Genomic DNA, 15,756 nt, shown 5'->3' on the forward strand with positions numbered 1-15,756 from the left:
AAGGACTGGAAGCCTGATTTAGTATTTCTGTTTGATATCCCTATTTAAAAACCTGCATATAAATTCACAAATCAGTGGCCAGGATTCAAAAAGCAAATATTTTTCTAAGCCAAATACTGTACTTTTGACTTTATATAACTACGTACAGTGGTACCTCGAGATACGAGTTTAATTCGTTCCGGACCTGCGCTCTTAAGTCGAGCAGCTCTTATCTCGAATGACTTTTCCCCATAGGAATTAATGTAAATAATTTTAATTGGTTCCAGCCCTCAAAAAACTCACAAAGTTAGTCTAAATTATGCAAAAAGACATTGCAAGAATAAATGTAACTTTATTAATAAGATGATAAGCTGAGAGCTTTCCTTCCCTTCCTCTTTTTACCCAAAACAATCAACATGGCAAACTTTTATTTTTATTCATTAAACTGTAGTTATTTATTTAACTTCACTGCCACCCAATCCTGTAGAGGGAGGAAAGAAGGGAGGAAGGAAAAGGAAAGCAAGAAATGGAGGGAGGAAAGGAAGGAAGGAAAGGAAGAAAGGAAGGAAGAAAGAAAGGAAGAAAGAAAGGGTGAAGGGACAGGAACAGAGGAAGGAAGCAAGGAAACTTATGAAAGGGGAGAGTAACTTCACTGCCACCCAATCCTGTAGAGGGAGGAAAGAAGGGAGGAAGGAAAAGGAAAGCAAGAAATAGAGGAAGGGAAGGTAAAAGAGAGAAAGAAAAAGAGCAAGAAAGAAAGAAAGCAAGAGAGAAAGAAAGAAAATGAAAGAGAAATAAAAATAGAGAGGGAGAATGAAATAAATGGAAGGAGGGAAGGAAGGAGAGAAAGCAAGAGAAAGAAAGAAAGCAAGAGAAAGAAAGAAAGAAAGAGAAAGAAAAAAGAATGAAAAAGCAAGAGAGCAAGAGAGAAAAAGAAAGAGAGAAAGAAAGAAAGAAAGAAAGAAAGGCAACTTCAAAGAAAGGCTCACTGAGCATCTCTCACTCTCTCTCTCTTTCTATCCCTCTCTCTTTCTCTCCCCCCTCTCCCCCCTTTTCCCTCTCTCTTTCTCTCTCTCTTTCTCTCCCCCCTCTCCCCCCTTTCCCTCTCCCCCCCAGGCCAGCAGCGACGTTTTAAAACAGCCGCGCCGTTTGCGAGCTAACTCCTGAGGCGCGGAAGTTTGCCTTTGGTGTTTGGGCCACTCGGAATGTGAAATTCAAAACAGCGTTCGGATCCCCCCACACCCAGCAGAAGCCAAGGACCCCCAGAGTGGGGCGGCAGGGGAGGCGACCGCCTCTCCACTCACCAAGTGCCGGGATACGAGCCGAGAAGAGCCGGGCTGGCTTACTTTCCTTCCTTCCCGCGCTGATGCAGAGCCACTCAAACAAAGCGTCACGCCCCCCTGACGCTTTTGGCGGCAAAAGAGCCCAGCGTCGCTTCGGACGCCGCCGAAAGCATCAGAGGAGCGCGACGCTTTGTTCGAGTGGCTCTGCATCAGCGCGGGAAGGAAGGAAAGTAAGCCAGCCCGGCTCTTCTCGGCTCGTATCGCGGATTTGAGCTCGGGAGACGAACAAAAATGTCTCTCCTCTCCCAGCTCTTATCTCGAGTAGCTCTTAAGTCGAGCAGCTCTTATGTCGGGGTTCCACTGTACTTGGTGGGCATTAAAGAAATACAGTGATACCTCGTCTTACAAACGCCTCGTCATACAAACTTTTCGAGATACAAACCCGGGGTTTAAGATTTTTTTGCCTCTTCTTACAAACTATTTTCACCTTACAAACCCACCGCCGCCGCTGAGATGCCCCGCCTCCGGACTTCCATTGCCAGCGAAGCACCCATTTTTGCGCTGCTGGGATTCCCCTGAGGCTCCCCTCCATGGGAAACCCCACCTCCGAACTTTTGTGTTTTTGTGATGCTGCAGGGGAATCCCAGCAGGGAAATCCCAGCAGCGAAAAAATGGGCGCTTCGCTGGCAACGGAAGTCCGGAGGTGGGTTTTCCCAGCGAGGGGAGCCTCAGTGAAATCACAGCATCGCAAAAACACAGAGGTCCGGAAGTGGGGTTTCGAGGACTTCAGTATTTTTGCAATGCTGCAATTTCACTGATGCTCCTTTCGCTGGGAAACCCCACCTCCGGACTTCCGTTGCCAGCGAAGCACCCATTTTTGCGCTGCTGGGATTTCCCTGCTGGGATTCCCCTGCAGCATCACAAAAACACAAAAGTCCGGAGGTGTGGTTTCCCATGGAGGGGAGCCTCAGGGGAATCCCAGCAGCGCAAAAACGGGCGCTTCGGCTGGCAAAAGGGGTGAATTATGGGCTTGCACACATTAATCGCTTTTCCATTGATTCCTATGGGAAATATTGTTTCATCTTACAAACTTTTCACCTTAAGAACCTCGTCCCGGAACCAATTAAGTTTGTAAGACAAGGTATCACTGTACAAATATTCAGTGCATTTTTTTTGGAAATTTTTATTTTTTAAAAATGATTAAACACAGTAATAAAAACTATGTTGAATAGCCAGGTGGGTTGCTATTCAGAAACTGTGGGCACACAGATCAATTTTAAAAGCTGAATATCAATTTGCAATGGAGTACATATGGTAAACAAGGTATATTGTGCATCTATTATCAGCTAAACAGAAGCTTCAACAAAGGAAGTATGAATGTTGTCCCTAGCCTTTTCCTCACACTCAACCAGAATTTTGAAGAGCATTTGCATTTGTTGTGCAGTCTGCAAGGAATTCTGCTATACAAATTGCAAATTCAGCATTTCTCCAATCCATTGGTAAATGCATAGAGCAGGATTTCTCAACCTCAAAACCTCTGAATTGCTTGGCTGGGGGTGTGGGGAGCGATGAAGTCAACACTACTTAAAGTTGCTAAATTAAGAAACACTGTCATAGAGATTAGGTCAGGTAGGTAAGAGTTGTCTTATTGGAGAAAGGTATGACATATAAATTTAATAATAAATTAAATAAAACCTACCCAGGCAATAAAAAAGAATAGAATAGAATATTTATTTTTTATTTTATTTATTCATTTGTCCAATATACAAATACATAGGAAGAAAAATAGACATGTGATAATATAAAAGAGGGTGAAAGTGAACTTAGAGGAGAGGATATATGAAAGGAAGAGAATATATCAGATAGGTGAAGGAAAGGAAAGATAATTGGACAGGGGACGAAAGGCACTCCAGTGCACTTATTTACGCCCCTTACTGGCCTCTTAGGAACCTGGAGAGGTCAATCGTGGAGAGTCTAAGGGAGAAGTGTTGGGGGTTAGGGGTTGACACAATTGAGTCCGGTAATGAGTTCCACGCTTCGATAACTCGATTGTTGAAATCATATTTTTTACAGTCAAGTTTGGCGCGGTTCGTATTAAGTTTGAATCTGTTGCGTGCTCTTGTGTTATTGCGGTTGAAGCTGAAGTAGTCATTGACTGGTAGGACGTTGCAGCATATGATCTTGTGGGTAATACTCAAATCGTGTTTTAGGCGCCATAGTTCTAGGCTTTCTAAGCCCAGGATTGTTAGTCTATTTTCATAGGATATTCTGTTTCGAGTGGAGGAGTGAAGGGTTCTTCTGGTGAAATATCTTTGGACATTTTCAAGGGTGTTAGGGTTAGTCATTTGATCATATCAAAAATATAAAAGTAATACAAATATACAAGTAGATACAAGAAAAAAAAATAATATGTGTTCATACTAAGTCATCCCTATTTTTCAGTTAAACTGTCTTTTTGAAATGATCTTTGATATAAAGAGTGCTGTTTTATTAATGATATACAGGTATGATTTCTGCAAAAAGTAAGACATTTTCTCCTAGGTGTCCTAGTATTTTTTTAGTTTTTAAATAAGAATCTAAATAAGCCGCCCTTTCTGCAGAATATAGTTTGCAGTCAAGAGGGATGTGCCCAATATCTCCACAGAGTCATTCTTCAAATCAAATTCCATGAAACTTCCCATAACTTATCATTGTGTCTAGTGGTTTAAAACAAAGTCTAGGAAAAGCTCTTTTGAGGTACTGAGGGATGTAAGTTGAGGCAGATTTGTGTTGAGAAAAAAATAAGATAAAGCACAATAATAAGATTTGTACAGAACTGTCCAATAACTTACCATTCTCAGTTTGCAGTTTCCCTTTGTGTGCAGTGAGATCATTTATCACTCGGGTCATTTCATCTATTTTAGTCTTGGCCTCGCTGAGATGGTCTTCAAAAGTACGGCAGAGTTTCTCTGCATTTGCCTAAAGCAATGGAACAAACTTACTGTACCCAGGAAAGGAATTTATTTGTTGTTTTAATGTTTTCTGGTGCATTTTAATGCAATGTCTCTCAGCCACCTAGGGTTGCTTCTGCCAAGGTGGGATGCATACAAATTTAATAATAAATAAATGAAATCCAAATTGAAACTATAACTCAGTCACCCCTGAACCTAATACACCTTGGATACTATTAAATTTGGCTGGAAGAAATAAAAATAGCATAATAATAAATAATTAACTAGAGTGACGGAAATCTGACTAAATATAATGTTATTATTTAATAAAAATCAGCTGATCCTTAGTCAAAACCTACATATTTAAAATGCTAAAATATTTTAATGATATAATTTCAAGACTTTTACACATCCACCCACAAAGATAACCTTTTGTTTCTTCTCAGAATATAATAAAAATTGTTTCAGCTATGTATCAACCAAAGTATTACTTCTCATAAGTAATATGTTACTGGAAGTATATTACCCCAAAACAAGCATATAGGAATATATAGTGGCACATGAAATGAAATAAATCGTTTAATTAATAATAACTTGGATGTTTTTGACTGAATTCATGAGATGAACTATGTTACTTAGACAATAGTATGCTTATGTGAGCTTTAGACATTCTTTTAGAATTCTTGTCAGTAGTTGGGAGGAAAAAAATACCCCTAAGGAATATTTTACAATTCTTCTACACATCATTTATTATTAAAGAAAAGTAAAATGGAAGTTTTTCTGAAGAGCAAGATGTGATCTTAACAATAAACTGTCACCCACTTCTGCCAAAGTCCATAAAAGATACTAAATTAAAAATTCTGCAAATGAATTCAGAAAATGTCAATCTATGGTCACTATTCCTAATACTTATTAAGTAACTGCTTTGTTTAGTAACTACTAATAGTTTAGTAATTTACTGTCAATAATTGACTAATTTACTGACAAGTTACAATGGAAGTCTATAAAGAAAGGAAAACTGAAGTAAGATCTGAAATTAGAGTACTGGATAGTAAAACAATGTATTATATCTCACATTTTCTGTGTCCGCGCATACACATGCTCCTGCCCTCCACACACACATAGACTGGATAGCATGGTGATTAGGGTGCCACCATTGACAGGAGAGAAAAGGTTGAAATCATGGTTGGTTGGTACATACCAGTAGAAGTCCTTGGGCAAAGGACTTCAAAGGGGCGTACATAAGTGCACCAGAGTCCCTACCGTCCCCTGTCCTATTGTCTTTCCTATATCTTCTCTTCTATACCTATATCTTTTCCTGCTATTCTCTCATAGTTATATTTCACTCCTTTATTTTCTCCTCCATTCCCCCTTTAATACATTCTACCTGATTATATCGTCTATAACCCTCATTGTATATTATTGTGTATTGGACAAAACAAATAAATAAATTTAAAAGGCCCCATATGCTTCACCTGCCTATCTTAAATAAGGGAATCTAAGAGAGTCACTCGGACCAACCAGATCCATATCAGATGTTAGGGAGCCAGGGCAATAAGTGAGCTCCTGGAACTAATCATACATGGATAGGACAAAAGATCCTGGAATTGATGAAATGCTACAATAGCAGATTGAATGGGAATGAATATATAAAACTCTGAAGGAACTATGAAGGATGGACAGAAAAGCATAGCAACACTAACTGAGAAACAACCAGAGGTGGGTTGCTCTCCATTCGGATTGGATCTATAGAACCAGTATAGGAATTTCTCCCTCACCAAACTGGGAGCAAATGCCGGTTAGCCATCAGTGGCATAAGTGCCACCCTCTTGGTTTTGGCACTGCGCATGCACGCTTGCACCCATGAAGTGTGCACATGCCCAGGCAGTGCGAGAGGAAGCAAATCAACAAAGAGGTAAGTTAGAACCCACCCCTCGAAACAGCTGGTTACCCAGCTCTTCAATATAGTGAAGAGGAAACTGTTCTTACAACTTAAGATAGACTATCTATCTATATCTCTATATCTATTGCATCTATAGATCTATAGATCTCCATTCAAACTTTCATATTAAGTTGCTTTTACCTTTCCCTTGACCACCTGCTCCATGTTAGATGATAGATCATCGACCTCTAACTTCAGCTCACTTTTCTCTTTCTCCAGTTTTTGTTTGACCCTCTGCAAATTGTCAACTTGCTCTCCAAGCTCCGCCATGCTGTCTGCATGCTTCTTCCTTAGTGTAGCTGCAGTAGCTTCATAATGCAAAGTGGCTTCTTCAAGATCCCGTCGTAGTTTGAGAAACTCTGCCTCACGTTTCTTGTTCATTTCCAGCTGTGCTGAAGTAGCACCTCCAGCTTCCTCTAGTCGCTCACTCAGTTCTTCTAGTTCTCGGGCCAAATCTGATCGCTGCTTCTCCACTTTAGCTCGGGCAGCTCTTTCTGCTTCCAGTTCTTCCTCCAGCTCTTCTATACGGGCCTATGAGACAAATTAAAAACACTTACTGTATGTATTCTATTAATATGTGCTATAAACTGTATGCAATATACAGTAATACCTCGTCTTATGAACCTAATTGGTTCCGGAAGTAGGTTCATAAGGTGAAAAGTTCGTAAGACGAAACATTGTTTCCCATAGGAAACAATGTAAAAGTGATTAATCCGCGCAAAAAGAAAAAAAATCACAAAATGGCGCTCCGCTGGGCGCCACTGCCCGGCTGTCACCTTTTAAAACAGCTGGGGGGCTTCTCGGCATTTTCCCGAACCCGACCCCAAAGTTTTCGGGTTCGGGAGGCCACCAAGATGCGCTGCCGCCCAGCTGTCACCTTCTGAAACAGCCGGGGGGCTTCTCGGCGTTCTCCCGAACGCCAAACCCGGAAGTTCGGGTTTGGGTTCCGGAGGTCAGACGTCTTCGTGACGTCAAAGCTCCACCCATGGAATTCCCTATTGGGATTCCCCACCTCCTTTCTAGCCTCCAGATCGGCCGAAAACGCCACCGCCGATCGCAAAAATGGCACTCCGCCGAGCGGCGCTGCCTGGCTGTCACCTTCTGAAACAACCAGGCGCTTCTTGGCAGCCTTCTGAACCCGAACATCTGGGTTTGGCGTTCAGGAGAATGCCGAGAAGCCCCCCGGCTGTTTCAGAAGGTGACAGCCGGGCGGCAGCGCATCTTGGCGGCCTCCCGAACCTGAACCCGAAAAGTTCGGGTTCGGGAGAACGCCAAGAAGCCCCCCAGCTGTTTTAAAAGGTAACAGCTGGGCGGTGGTGCTTCTCGGCGGCCTCCGGAACCCAAACCCGAACTTCTGGGTTCGGGTTGGGAAGAATGCCGAGAAGCCCCCCGGCAGTTTTAAAAGGTGACAGCCGGGCGGCGGCGCCCAGCAGAGTGCCATTTTGTGATCTGCGGTGGGTTTGTAAGCCGAAAAAAGTTCGTAAGAAGAGGCAAAAAATTTCCGAACCCCAGGTTCGTATCACGAGGGGTTCGTATCACGAGGTACCACTGTATAACCTGAATGTACACTTAATTTTGAAACTTATTAAGTTCTCTCTTCACCTAGTTGAATATGAATCTGAGCTTCAGGCCTTTCAAAATTCTGTACCAATTTAGTGGGAAGAAAAATTGGGTGAACAATTTCTTGAAAGGACAGAGAAATCTTTCAACAATCTATTAATGGCAAGACTCCCTCTTAGCCATGACAGTATACTGCTAATCAAAAAAGCCCAGGGGGTGATTCCTTCATAATAAACTTTCTTGGGATTTATTGATATGTGTACAGCTTGGGAAGCTGCTGATCCCTGACTGCACAGTAAAATGGCAGAATACATAGAGCTCTTTTGACCACCTCTCTGTTCAATAAGTTCAAGTACCATCTATGAAATTCCCTCTGAATTTATCTTCTTCTTTATCCTAACTTGTAAAACACACAATCAGTGATCAGAGTGAAAGAGAACCAGAAGAAAAAAAGTTGCAGGATAATATTCTATATTAGTATTAATTGTAGAGCAAAAAACACCATAGCATAACGAAGTTTAGGTTTCCAAATTCTATCATCCCCAGGCAGCATTATTACTGGGATAACAAGAGTTGCAATTCAACATATAATTGGATAGGAAAAATTATAGAGACATTAAAATGAGGGTAAATGTCTGATATGCATTCTGAATACATGGGGAATTTACTATGATCCCCTCTGTCTGGAAAGGTAGTTTTGTACCATTTCCCTATACATCAGGCTGAGTTGTATTTGAAATTATATGGAATACACTATTGAACTTTGCCAGGTTTATCCTAACTATTATTCTAAGGGCTATTTGAAATGCAAAAATCCCAGTGCATGAAAGCAAACTTTGATGGAAGTGGTAAATACATATTTTTAAATTTAGAGTGTCTTATGCCCCTTTAAAATTCAAAGAAGCATGAATTATAAGGTAAAGAAAAGCTCTTTTTGTAGTTCTTATCTATGTTTTGACTCTGAACTAGAACTGTCAAAACGGCTTAGTTGCATATTCTACTTCTGGGCAACAAGCAAGTTGCAGCATTATTAATGGCACTTTTCATAACCTCCCTCCAAAGAGAAATGAAAACTAGCTTTGTCAGCTGTTAAACCAGGTTGATCATGGAGCCTCCATAGATCAATAGCTAAGGGGAATGTTTTTATTCCTTGAAGGGCTTTGCTCCTGTACAAATTTGGTGTTGAAGTCACATATCCACATAATTCGTATAGTCTTCCTCCAAGATACAATCTTATTCTGTAACTCACCTGCCACCATATACTTATAATCAAGGGTATTCCGAGATATGTTGTGTTTTGGCTGAATATATCTTTTCTGTCTCTCCAATTCACTTTCTCTCATATATCTTTCTTTTTAAGGGTCTCATCTACTGCCCGCCAATCCAACAACTAAGTCCGGTTACATTTTTGGAGGCCCAGGTTTGTAAGTAGAAAATGGTTTTTGAGAAAAGGCAAAAAAATCTTGAACACCCGGTTCTTATCTAGAAAAGTTCGTAAGTAGAGGCGTTCTTAGGTAGAGGTACCACTGCATAAGGCTAGCTGGCATTCTGAAGGTGCAACCTCCTTATTTAATTACCTAGATGTTTCCATGTATATTATTATAATTTAATCATTAAATCCTATCTAGAGAAAGAGAAAGTGAATAAAAGAAGGAATCCAAATCATATGAAATCCAAAACCCCTTTCAACATAAGATGGTTTAAAAGTGGATTTAAAAGAAAAGTAGCCTCTAGCTATGGGAAGACAACACATTTAGAAGCATTATCTAGACCAACAACAGGACATGAATTTTTAAACAATATAAACTTTGCAAATTATACAAATTGGACTCACAATATATAAAGCAGTCCTAGAGTAGAGAAATGTGATCTGGATGTTTTCTGTGGAATCCAGTGGCATCCAGCAAAACCTTTCCTGCATGGATGCCTCTAATTGCCAGAAATTCATACTGAATGGTACTAAAGCTGTTCAGAAACTGTATCATGATACAACATTTTGACCCCAAACTGTGGCCCATTATTTTCCAAGGAGATTCTGAAGATGACACAACAGAGTACTGGAGTACTCCTGTGAAGATGAAGAATGAATTCAATCAAATGTGCATAAGAATCTACATTAGGGATTATATTCTTATCATGTCTACAGATAGCTTGTCACCAGCCCTGTTAAAAGTGAAAAATATTCTAGGCCTCTACAGTGGTTAGAATCTACCCTAAACCTTTTCTGTCATGTTCCCTGCCCTCTCACCCAACCACTGAGTTATCTACCTGGATTGATTTATATAGATAAGAAATTCTGGGAGTATGGAAGTGTACAATTTAAGAAATAACAGCAACAATAATAATATTCATTATGTTTATTATTATTGTTGTTGTTGCTATTGTTTCTTAAAATAACTTGCACCAGGGGAACAAATATGCAACAATAATAATGTTTATTATTGTTGCATATTTGTTTCCTTGGTGCAGGTTTTTTTTTTCTATAATGCACTGTCTTTTTAAGTAAGTTGCTCAGATTCACTGTTGATTTCTACATTGTAAACAATTACCAGCTCAATGGAGGAAAAGTAAGAATCATTCATTATTTACCTGAAGCTCTTTTATTTTTTTTTGGAGCTGCATCACTATCGCCTGTTCATCTTCGATCTTAGAGTTCATTTGACTGATTTCAAATTCTTTCCTGTTAATGCAATAGATGTTCAGATGTGGAGGATTATAAGAAGACTATTGATCGGAATAGCCTTAATGCTTTCTAAGCAGAAATGCAGTTTCGGAAATAATGGCACAATTATTGCTATTTATCAAGGTGTTGTTGTTGCTGTTTTTTAAAAAATCTAATTAATGCAAAGTTTTAAAAAATCTTATCTTACTTCTCAATATGCAAAATAAACAACCCATGAATATTGTAACATTAATAACTCTGATATTGGGTGAAATTGCTGAATGTACTTTGTGCTAAATTTTGATCTGCTGCCAAAGCCAACTTGCTGTAATAAAAGAAACTGTAGGAGATCAGGGAAAGAAAATAAAAACAGAATCTTACAACACAGAAGCTTTGGTTTGTCTTGCTGCTTCTTATTATTGAGGTGTAAAATTTAAAAGCTCTCAAGGTAAGTTTGTAGGTAGGAATATTCCCCTGACCTTTCTTTTTTAAAAATCTTATTAGCTACCAATTCTCAACTCTTCCTTCCCAAGCTATCCACTTCTGTTATGTGGAAGTTGTGACTTAGTAGTCAAACATACCCACCAGGCACATATAACAAAACCTCAGGGGACTAACAAACCTTCAGGTTTGGCTGCTTTCCCTGGACCAAAAAGTGCAGGGAACCTCCAAACACTGAGCAGTTTATATTGGAAGTCTAGGTATGTGGAATTATTTTCACATAATTGGTAGTTAATTTCCTTGTTTATAAGTGAATATGAAGGGAACCCAACATTGCTTATACCAGTGATTTTCAACCTTTTTTGAGCTGCAGCACATTTTTTACACTTTCAAAATCCTGGGGCACATCACCAACCAAAATGACACAAAATGACACTCTAACGCAGTACATATTATACATATAGTTAATAATCTATATACACCATCAGAATAGACATAACCAGCTGAGGCTTCATCTAATGGTGGCAACATTTACCTCCACTCCTGACCAGGATTAGAAATCGGGACCATGGGGAGGAGTAGCAGCTTCAACTACTCGCCGCAGCCACACAATGACAAGTGCACGGCAGCCTGAGCGGGGATCTCCTGGGTGTGGATGAGAGGCGGCCTGCTATTGGTTCATCGCTAGTGGTCGGGATGAATCCTAGAAGGTGATTGGTCAGTGAGCGTTCCCTGTGCCTCCACTCTTCCTGCCGCTGATAACTGGAGGGATTGTGAGGGGACTGTTTATGTTCAGATGGAGGTGGCTGGTGGCAGGCCGGATAAATGGCCTACGCGGGCCATAGTTTGGGGACCCATGTTTAATTTCCTCACGGCACACCTAACTATGTCTCGCGGCACACTAGTGTGCCATGGCACACTGGTTGAAAAACACTGGCTTATACCAAAAAGGCACATCCCTTCTAGCTGTTTGAGACTTCAACCTCCATTTGTCCCATCCAGCATGGCAAATTGTAAAGAACAAAGAATTGGGGAAATTGTGATTAAAGGCATTAGCTTGCCTTTCTCTATGACTCCATATCAAACTAAATTATTAAAAGCTGTAAATAACCGTACTTCTTTAGCTTTTCTTCCAATTGCAGTTTATCATTCTCTAAATCCATGACACTTTCCTGAGTCAGTTTCAAGTCTCCTTCCAGTTTTCGTTTGGCTCTTTCCAGATCCATCCTCACTTTCTTTTCTTGTTCCAGAGAGCCTTCAAGCTACAGATATAAAAAGTTGGAAGTGAACACTTGATAGAGCAAGGCTTCAAGGGACTATGAATTCTGACAGTATTTTACACTTATTGCATAAGTTACAATAAAGGATAGAAAGTCTATATATTGTGCTAAGACATAATGTGGATTGTTTGGTTTTGTTTAGCATACTGTATAACTCTAGCCATTATAGTTTGTAAACCATCACTTCTGGATAAGCCTGATGTGATAATTGGATCAACACATATGTTCATGCTTCACCTTAGGCCATTGTTGTTGAATTGAAACATAGAAACATAGAAGACTGACAGAGGAAAAAGACCTCATGATCCATCTAGTCTGCCCTTATACTATTTCCTGTCGTTTTATCTTAGGATGGATATATGTTTATCCCAGCCATGTTTAAATTCAGTTACTGTGGATTTACCAACCACATCTGCTGGAAGTTTGTTCCAAGGATCTACTACTTTTTCAGTAAAATGATATTTTCTCATGTTGCTTTTGATCTTTCCCCCAACTAACTTCAGATTGTGTCCACTTTCCTATTAAAAACACTTCCATCCTGAACCTTATTTAACCCTTTAACATATTTAAATGTTTCGATCATGTCCCTCCTTTTTCTTCTGTCCTCCAGACTATACAGATTGAGTTAATTAAGTCTTTCCTGATACATTTTATGCTTACACTTATTGCATAAGTTACAATAAAGGATAGAAAGTCTATACAGTGGAACCCCGACATAAGAGCTGCTCTACTTAAGAGCAACTCGAGATAAGAGCTGGGAGGGGAGAGATATTTTTGTTCTACTTACAAGCCCAAATTCGAGATACAAGCGCCAAGGAGCTGTCTCCTGAAGCCAAACGCTAACTTCCGCGTTCGGCTTCAGGAGACAGCTGCGAAGCGGCGCGCGTGTTTTAAAAGGTTGCAGCCGGCCTGGGGGGCTTGGGGGGGTGCTTGCAGCTTTCTTGCTTGCTCTTTTTCTTTCTCTCTTTTACCTTCCCTTCTATTTCTTCTTTTCTTTCTCCTTCCCACCTTCTTCCCTCCCTCCCTCCCTTCACTCATTCCTCTCTTACTCTCCCCTTTCATAAGTTTCCTTGCTTCCTTCCTCTGTTCCTGTCCCTTCCCCCTTTCTTTCTTTCTTTCTTTCTTGCTTTCTTTTTTGCTCTTTTTCTTTCTCTCTTTTACCTTCCCTTCCTCTATTTCTTCTTTTCTTTCTCCTTCCCACCTTCTTCCCTCCCTCCCTCCCTTCACTCATTCCTCTCTTACTCTCCCCTTTCATAAGTTTCCTTGCTTCCTTCCTCTGTTCCTGTCCCTTCCCTCTTTCCTTCCTTCCTTCCCACCCTCCGTCCATTCATTCACCCATTCCTGTCTTGATCGCTTAAAGCCGGTCCCTGGTGCAAAAAGGGTTGGGGACCTCTGTCCTACAGGATTGGGTGGCAGAGAAGTTGAACATATGTAAATTTAAAAGTTTAAGAAAGTTTACAAGTTAAGTGAAAGAAACTTCATTATTCATTTATATGTACATGTACATTTCTTCATTAAAAACATGTCTTTCTGCATAATTTAGACTAACTTTGTGAGTTTTTTGAGGGCTGGAACCAATTAAAATTATTTACATTAATTCCTATGGGGAAAAGTCGTTCGAGATAAGAGCTGCTCGACTTAAGAGCCCAGGTCCGGAACGAATTAAACTCGTATCTCGAGGTACCACTGTATATTGTGCTAAGACATAATGTGGATTGTTTGGTTTTGTTTAGCATTGTTTTGTTTAGACTTGAGAAGCTTAGTAATTAGTTTATTTTAATTCATTTTTCTCATGGCAAAGAGTGGGTCTGACATTTATGGTAAGACAATCAAAGCTACTACTCATCAGACAATCAATTAAAAAGCCCAATTTTATTCAATTAAGTGACTCCAAGAACTGTTGGATGAAAGATCTCATCATTCAAGATCAATATGGCAATATTAATTAACAATGATTAGTATTGTACTCCATTGTATCTAAAAGCACCAGTTGGGTAAGGTTTATCTAGATAAATCAACAACAACAAACCAAACGTACATCGTCGACTTGTTGCTCCAGTTTTACTTTAGCCTTGCTCAGAGTATTGACTTTATCCTCTTCTACTTGCAGGTCATCTAAGGCCTGTTGATGAGCTTCCTGTAAAGATTTGTTTTCTTTTGTAAGTTTGCTGATAGTTTCATCCAGTGCTGCCATTTCTTCTGTAAGGTTTTTAACCTGAAAAATGAAATGGAAGTAAGTTTAAAAGTCAAGCACTTCTTGCAGAGTCAATGCAGTTCAAATGAATTATGATCCTTGCTTGTGAAAAACAATGCACTTCTGATCCATACAAAACAAAGAAAGCTGCTCCTTTTTGGAGTATGCTCTCATGTAAATTGAAATACAGAGATGCCATTGTCTCTCCTATATCTCCTATATCTTTTCTTCTATTCTTTCATTGATATATTTTATTCCTATATCTTCGCTTCTATTCTTTCGTTGATATATTTTACTACGAGTATATCCTCTATAAGCTTCATTGTGTATTGGTCTAAATAAATAATATAATATAATAATATAATATAATATAATATAATATAATATAATACAGTGTTCCCTCGATTTTCGCAGGGGATACGTTCCGAGACCGCCCGCAAAAGTTGAATTTCCGCGAAGTAGAGATGCGGAAGTAAATACACTATTTTTGGCTATGAACAGTATCACAAGCCTTCCCTTAAAACTTTAAACCCCTAAATTGCAATTTCCCATTCCCTTAGCAACCATTTAGATTATTACCATGTTTCTTTATTAAAGTTTATTTTAAAAAAATTATTAAAGGTGGACGAAAATTTGGTGATGACATATGACATCATCGGGCGGGAAAAACCGTGGTATAGGGGGGGAAACCGCGAAGTATTTTTTAATTAATATTTTTGAAAAACCGTGGTATAGACTTTTCGCGAAGTTCGAACCCGCAAAAATCGAGGGACCACTGTATAATATAAGAAAGGAAGAAAAATACCTTAGATGAAGGTTTTTCAGTTGTGAAACCTATTTGTTGAAAAAAATTCTAGAACTCCTTATCAAGGCAAAGCTCTACTGATCCAAAACAGGTTGTGTTCAATTGAGCTTTAATTTCTCTTGGAACTCTCTCAAATTTTTACAGTAAAGAACACAGTTTAAAAAACCTGGGCTTAGACTATTGGAGCAGAGACAGTTCCAAATCCAGGTAATAAAATATATTGTTCAGAATAACCTTCATAGCAATTTTTAACACTCAAGATGTCATAGCATATAATGTATCCTTCAGGCAACAGTGGATGTGGCAATAGCTGGAGAGGAGAGTCTGTGCATGGAAAATCTTATCTACATTATTTTAGGTTCCATAATTAAACACTGTAAATGTTTTTGTGTGTGCATGCACATTTATGTATATGTTCTCATTTATGTGCTTGCGTGTGTAACTAATACTAAGCTACTGTATTTATTCATGTAAATGCTATCAGGAAATAACAAAATTATAGACAGTTTCCATGGGCATAGATATCAGGATGACAAAATAAGAGGAGGAAATAATGTAATTTATATAGATTCTCTCATCTATATCTTTTTCCTGAAAAATTATTAGACCTTAAGTTAGCAAAATCCGTAACTGAACTCTATTTGTCATCGAAAAACATCTACAGTATTCAATTTCACTGG

The 15,756-nt window shown here is 39.4% G+C and overlaps 1 protein-coding gene and 1 long non-coding RNA gene across 2 annotated transcripts in view; one reads left to right on the forward strand and one right to left on the reverse strand.

Moving 5' to 3' along the window:
* Positions 1 to 10,696, forward strand: part of LOC139166494 (uncharacterized) — a 71,591-nt gene extending 60,895 nt beyond the window's left edge. The window contains exons 3-4 of the long non-coding RNA XR_011558967.1: positions 9,055 to 9,114; positions 10,390 to 10,696. This is a non-coding gene — a long non-coding RNA (uncharacterized lncRNA). The remainder of the gene's footprint in view (positions 1 to 9,054; positions 9,115 to 10,389) is intronic.
* MYH15 (myosin heavy chain 15) overlaps positions 1 to 15,756 on the reverse strand; it is a 109,698-nt gene that overhangs the window by 34,768 nt on the left and 59,174 nt on the right. The window contains exons 25-29 of the mRNA XM_070750102.1: positions 14,116 to 14,292; positions 11,914 to 12,059; positions 10,284 to 10,374; positions 6,276 to 6,665; positions 4,094 to 4,220 (exon numbers count right to left, since the gene is read on the reverse strand). Coding sequence (XP_070606203.1) covers positions 4,094 to 4,220; positions 6,276 to 6,665; positions 10,284 to 10,374; positions 11,914 to 12,059; positions 14,116 to 14,292 — 931 coding nt within the window. The remainder of the gene's footprint in view (positions 1 to 4,093; positions 4,221 to 6,275; positions 6,666 to 10,283; positions 10,375 to 11,913; positions 12,060 to 14,115; positions 14,293 to 15,756) is intronic.

Source organism: Erythrolamprus reginae, chromosome 4 (assembly GCF_031021105.1).
Source record: "Erythrolamprus reginae isolate rEryReg1 chromosome 4, rEryReg1.hap1, whole genome shotgun sequence".
In the NCBI taxonomy this organism is placed as follows: Eukaryota; Metazoa; Chordata; class Lepidosauria; order Squamata; family Dipsadidae; genus Erythrolamprus; species Erythrolamprus reginae.